The sequence below is a fragment of the Thermobia domestica genome, chromosome 5 (genome assembly GCF_964235325.1).
Source record: "Thermobia domestica chromosome 5, izTheDome1.hap1.1, whole genome shotgun sequence".
NCBI classification, from domain to species: Eukaryota; Metazoa; Arthropoda; class Insecta; order Zygentoma; family Lepismatidae; genus Thermobia; species Thermobia domestica.
In genome coordinates, this window is record NC_137458.1 from 123,959,805 (window position 1) to 123,966,697 (window position 6,893).

The 6,893-nt window shown below is 34.3% G+C and overlaps 1 protein-coding gene across 2 annotated transcripts in view; it reads left to right on the forward strand.

Moving 5' to 3' along the window:
* Nucleotides 1-3,285, forward strand: part of LOC145686099 (protein MEMO1) — a 41,447-nt gene extending 38,162 nt beyond the window's left edge. For both annotated transcript variants that reach the window (XM_081759043.1, XM_081759042.1), the window contains one exon: nt 2,608-3,285. In XM_081759043.1, coding sequence (XP_081615169.1) covers nt 2,608-2,745 — 138 coding nt within the window. In that variant the 3' untranslated portion in view covers nt 2,746-3,285. The remainder of the gene's footprint in view (nt 1-2,607) is intronic.
* The last annotated feature ends 3,608 nt before the right edge of the window (nt 3,286-6,893 follow it).

The following is a 6,893-nucleotide window of genomic DNA, read 5'->3' on the forward strand; positions in this document are numbered from 1 at the left end:
TTACTAGTACTTCAGTTTCAATATTGATTTTTTGCAATCGATTCAGCGTCCCAAGAAAGAGTTTTGTCTCGACTTCTATGTGTCTGTTGAAACCGAAAGTTGTGAGAATCTAGGTTTTTCGATTACAACACTGACCACATAATGGACAGAACGAAAATGATTAGTGACAAGCAGATTTTTGATATGGATTGAGTACCGATAATATGTTTCACCTCTGATTTTATTTATTTTATAACAACCAGAAGTGATAGACATCAATTACCACTTCCGGTTTTAATTTTAATCCGCATAGAACCAAAACAGTAAGAGATAGTGTGTAATGGCTTTTTGATATGGATTCAGCGTCCGAGGAACAATACCTATCTTTGATCTTACTCCTGTATTGCAACCGGTATCTATAGATGTACTACTTCAAATTTGAGTATTGAATTCACCTAGTTCGGAAGTCTACCGTAGATTCACACCTTGAAACAAAACTCACTTGTTATTTTTTTTTTTTTTTTTTTAATGTAGAATTGTGATTTAACGAAAGAAGACGAAAACAACGCAATGAGAGAAAAGTACATCCATACTGCACTGGCATATTTTTGGAATCAGTATGTGGATTTTTCCTCCACTCACATTGTGGACACAAAAGGGGGACTTACTAGAAAAATTGTAACTCTTGCCTTTAGAAGTCACGGCAGAGTAAGTAACCAATGAAAATGGAACCTGTATCCTTCAGATAGAATATTAAAGTGACATGATTTTCTATGCCCTTCTCTTCAAAGAATGTACAAAATCACTAACCAGTTCTGATAGCTTTCTCCTGTACTACGATGTTTTCTATCGAGGCACTCTGTAAATATATTAATCTTATGTTGGCATGACAAATTTAAAATTGGCAATATATCACATGTCTGAACACTTGAGAAGAATCAACCATAAACTTGCACAGACAAGTTAAAATCAACGATATATTTTGGGAGAAGAACGTCTCCCACCCTCAGTCTTTGAAAATTACATTTTCACTTTTTTGCCTTTAATAAGGAAAACTACGCTTCTTGTGAAAATAATAAAATTAGTAAACTTCAAAAGAAAAATTCGTTTCTACTGGAAAAGAATTTTATTAATGATCACTCAAATAAAGAAATGTTGATACAATAACTAATAGATGCTATAGGGTACATATTATTACAAATTAATAGCTTACTTTTCACCCAAACCATTCTTCTCTTTTTAGAATTCAATTAGTGTAAATTGTAAAGAGAGAAGGGTAAGGTAAGCATTTAATTTTTAAATGTTCGCATGGTTCATAACTTCTGTAATATGTGTAGATAATGAAAGTTAATAAAGCACCAGGTGGTGTATTAAATTATATGGATACATTATTGCGTAACACAATAAATATCTAACGGCAGTTTCATTAGAATAACAATAATCTGAGTTTCAACTTTGAAATAGCATTTTTAAAATCTTCATTACACAGTTCACTCTCCAGAAATCTTAGAAATTTACCCTACCGTAATTAAGGCTGACAATTTTTAGCCGAAATATCGAAATTTGGCATTTACTCACATACAGAGAAAGTAATGAGCTATTTTACATCCTTAGTATGGTGAATTTTGTCATATATTTATCCCTTGATATTGCTTCTGTTGTGTGCTATTGACCTGATGATGTTGATGTTTGATGTGAAAGCCACAAAGTTATTGGAATCAGTGCAGAGTATGTAGTAAAAGTGGTTTGAGTATGGCATTTTGCGCACGAAACTCAGCATAATGTATGCATATTGTAATATGATATGAAAAGAAAAGGTGCAGCTTCCTGAATTAAATATACAGGGCTATTCAAAAAATGAGCCGATTTTGAAGCCTTATTTATAGTTCTCAATCATCTTTACTGAATAAATCACTTTCTGTTTGAAGTAGTAGTTTCTAAGTTTTGAATAGTTCCTAGCAGAGCGCTTTGGATGCGTCATTCCCCCTCAACTCAGTTGCTTAGTTACACTCGGAATGGTGATCCAGCAAAAGGCGTTCTGCATTGTCGAATTCATTAAAACTGTTTCTGTTGTCACGATGCTGCGTGCTTTTCGAAGACGACTCAACAAAACACCGCCTTCCCCGAAGAACAATCAACAGTAGTTCCGGTAGTTTAGACAATGGATACATCACAGTAATTCAGTGGATTGTGATATGTTGCAACGCGTTTGGGAGTTCTCATACCACCTTGAAGTCTGTGGTGTAAGCAGTTGTCATATTGAACACTTATACGACAGGAAACAAAACTTTATCATTTTGTTGGAAGTTTGAGGTACTTTTCCTTAATAAAATATAGCTTATATATAAATATTAACTAAGCATCACTTCACTATATTTGTGTAAAGTGTATATTAATGTAGGATATTATATACATCAGGACTGCTTTGCAGTAAATGCTCCTAGAAATATTATTACAGGAAAAGTCAATAAAATAAAAGACTGGACGACATGCAGCGTGATCTTACTAGGGTGGATAAACAAGCAAAGGGAAAACGTTACAATGTAAATGGCAGATAATTGCTTCCATTGAGTATATAATTATTATTACTCAAGAGGTAATACTTGTAATATGTTCTTATATTTTTAGGCTATCCAGAATCTTCAGAAGACAACAAATGGACACAAAATGTCTCTAAAGTTTCTGAAATATGCCCAATCGAGCCAGTGCTACAATATGAACGATTCGTCTGTTAGTTATGCTGCTGCTTCCCTTATCTTTGAATAACAAGTGGATATATTAGATCCAATACTGCACATTAATTAAATGTGCTTGTTATTAATGAAATTAAGTGATGACATAACTTTTGAAACTTAAGAAGGTTGCGGAAAGATTTAGATGTAGGAGTCACATGCCTATGTATAATAAGTATATACATACACAAAGAAACAGTACATTCACAAGCAGACTAGATTGTAAGACAATGGCAACCTTGTTAACTGTCATGAGAATATATGACGTCGTTTTGACGGTCTGAAGTATTTAGAGTGCCAGTCATCATACTTAGAGAATGATGAGTACGTTTCAGGTTTTGCTGTATTAATGCAGGCCTTTTTGCAGTTACATGATTTTGTTACATGAATGTTAATTTTTTATGCTTGTATATGAATGGATCTGATACTTTTATGAATGTAACAGCTATGTATGTGAGGAGTATTACTGCATTTTTTATGTAATGATTATTGGTGATGTCACATGAAATAATTTGTAGTGCGTTTACAGTGAAGATCTGAAATAAACCTGCTCAGCGGGATTTTTGAGTTTTGATTTGGTGTTTAAATTTCCAAAATTATTGTGTATGTTTATTGTTAAATATAGCAAGAATGGTAATTTTTGGATAAAGTTAGCAGAGTCATTTCATCATATATGTAAAATGTTCTGCAAAGGATACACTGCTATATTTGGTCGAAGAAACGAGGTAAAAGAAAAAAAATAAAATTTAAACTAGTATTAAGATACGGTTTTCACACAAATATATTGGAATTTTATTATTATAATAAATTCCATCGGGATAAGAGAAAATAAATAAATAAACTACAATAAATAATGAAAAAAACCTCCATCACCAGCGTGTGTATTTACGCAATGTGGCTATCAAGTATGATACAACTGGAAGCTGTCTTTATTTTCTGTTATGGATATAAATGTTAGTACAAAAATTCAGCGTGCCCTTCCCGTTAATTTAGTTTGCAGGGTCCCAGTGGGAAAGCCTTGAAATTTGAACGCATTACGGTGGTTCGGATTCCACCTTAAACTGTAGGTTCATGTTATATAGCCTCGGTACTGAAAACGGATGCAAACTCCTACCAATATTAAAATCAACTGCATTTTTAATTTCTACAAGACCTTCGGATGCAAACTCCTACCAACCAACATTAAAACCAACTGTATTTTTAAATTCTACAAGACATTTAATATACACATTTCCAGATCTTATTTGTGCGGTGAATTTTGCTTAAAAGCTTAGTTTGGCAACAGTGCATCCAAGGGAAAGCGTAACGAAACTTCCAAAAGCAGTTTGCTGTTTGAAATATTCAGCTCCTATTTTGTTACTTAGTGCAATGTTGTTTGCAGAACAAAATAGTGCCTTCGCAAATGTAGAAAAGTTATTCCAGTGATACTAGTTACAGGTCACCACTCTCAAAACGCGCGTGCACTGCCATGTAAATGCGGAATGGGTGGAGCCATTAGACACGTGCCATGCTGGTGAGATGAAATAGTCATTGTAAAGTTCGCGGCATAGAAATTGTTACAAAAATTCTAAAGTCCAAATTAATAATAAACTTTTGCCCCGTTTTCTTATGCATCCAGAAATACATGTCTTAATCGATTAGTTGCTTCTAGTATTCAATACAACTCCTCCACCTCTCCTTGTCTAAAGCAGTGTGTGTGACGTAGTACACTCTTTCCATTCAGCTGAAAAAGAAACAGGAATCAAGTTTACAACGTTATGACTTTAAAACAGTCTTCTCCATTCGTTTGTTCTGCAATATCTTTAAGAGCCTAAATTTAAAAAAAAGTCTCACAATGTTCCCAGAGCTTCATAAAGACCTTTAGTTTCATTCTTTCCCTATTTTAAAGACTGCAAGCTAGTAAGATGCTCCCTAAGAAATCTATGGAAATTGCCAATAACGGCAGTAGGTTTTGTGCTTCTTAAAGTCTGTAATGCACGCACAGAGCTCTAAAATATTTACTGACAATGAGTGTTATTCAATGATTCATTTCATTTCAGTAATTGCAAGCAAATGCTCCAGGGGGTCATTCGGACAGGACAGGAGGGTATAATTCCCCCTCCCTTGAGCTTCATAAATACGTATTGTTTGATCAAATGTATAGTAATACACTAATAGAAAAGTGAAAATCTTATGTCGGCGGCGAATCTCTTCCCCCCCCCCCCAAACAAAATCTAAAAGAGACTGCTTTTAGCAAAAAAAAACTATAGAGTTACGATTGCACATTGCTAGAGAGCTTACATTTAGTTTCAAGAGTCGAAGGTTTGATCTCAAGCCATATGAGTTCCTGGGCGACATTGAGAGAGAGAGAGAGATTCAAGTATGGAGATAGAGAGTGATTATTTATATACACAGATTTAGAATTGGGGAAAAATGATCGGACAGTATTCGTATTATGACGAAAATTGTGATTTTGTGAAACAGAAGAAGGGAAGGTTTCGAAGTGCGAGGATCACATTAGGCAGTTGTCGAATTAAGATGGAGAACTCTTTTTAGAGCATCAGATGATAACGAAGACAGAAAAATCTTGAGAACTGAGGAATTAAGAATTTTAAAAATCTGAAACTTAAGAGACGGGTTTCGAACCACGAACCTTGTAGTTATCGAACCATGACTTTATCCATTCTGCTACGAAGAACTCTTATGTACTCGTTTACATACGTTTCCTTTACCTGCGCTGAAAGCTAACAATGGAATATTCCAAAAGTTGACTCGGTGGATGCGCCGTTCAGATAGGAAGTAAACCTCTTGTAACTTAGTTACGATGTATCGTGGCAGATATAAATCATTGATCAGGTAATGGCGACTGCTTTGAAACAAATGCAGAGTATCAGAATTAAATCAGTCATATCTGTGGTTTCGTGTGGAGAAGAAACAAACTTGTGAACCAAAGGTTTAAGAACAACTCAAGTTATTAATATAAACTTTGCCGAAGATTATTCACTTATATCATCATAAAAGGAATAAGAAAGACGTTCTGAAACGAGGAAATACAGCTTTGCAAGCGTAGGCAAAGAAACATAAAGTAAAGAGACTAAAGACGAATCTTTTACCGCGTAGTGATCGTGGTTCAGTGGTCAAGGCGCTGGATCAGTAATCTGGAGGTTCGTGGTTCGAATCCACGTCGGGCATTTTTTTTTTTAACTTTAGGATTTTCGATGGCGATTGATTGACGATGACACAAGTTTTATTATATTCAGATATTTGAATAATCGGATGTTTCAATACTTGAACTATCAAATCTTCATGAATAATAACAGTAATAATATAAACTAACTAGCTGAACCTGCGCTTTCTACACAGCGCATCATTCGCATATGAGCATAAATCTCCTTCTCATTTCTCACAACATCTGTATATGTCCCTTTACAGACACAAATGAAAGACGTATTGATTAACAAAAAGCCAAAGGGGTATCATAAAGGGGAGACTTTTTTTCGATTATTTTTTCTCAATATCTTGCACAGTTTGCAAGATTTGAGCCTACTTCCGGTTGGAGTTTCTAATTCATGTATGACCAGTGTTTTCTTTCTTATTGCATGCAGAATGTAATAAGCAAATACATTACATACACAATTAATTATAATGTCAGTTATATATGGTGTTCATTGGGCAAAACACTCCAAAAATAAAGGTTCATCTTAGACTGGAGAAATGGTTATTCTTCCGTTTCCATTATTATTTGGCAATGAAACAAACGCCTGAGACATATGCAACCCATATATACAACAGTGTGGTGTTGGAATGTACAATGCGTAGGATATGATGCTTTAGTTTTTTGTTTTTTAAATTTCAACACTTCCAATGTACCCGTAAAAATGTAATAAAGAAATAGTGGTCATGTTTTTTAAATATTCAATTAGAACTGGACAATCTACGTGAAATTTGCAATCGATCAGTGAAAACATCATCTTTCTAGAGCCTGTAGTTTCCGAGATCTCATTGTCGAAAGATTGGCCAGAAACATATAAATGTATTTTAAAAGAGCTCCAAAGATTGCAGCACAGTTCATTTGCATTTATTTCGGAGAATTCTTATTAAAGGCAAAGGCCTTTGAACAATAATTTCAAAGGACAAACTTTGTGAAAAATATTTCTTTAAGTAATTTATTTAAAGTACACTCTTTTAAAAATATTTGTCTTT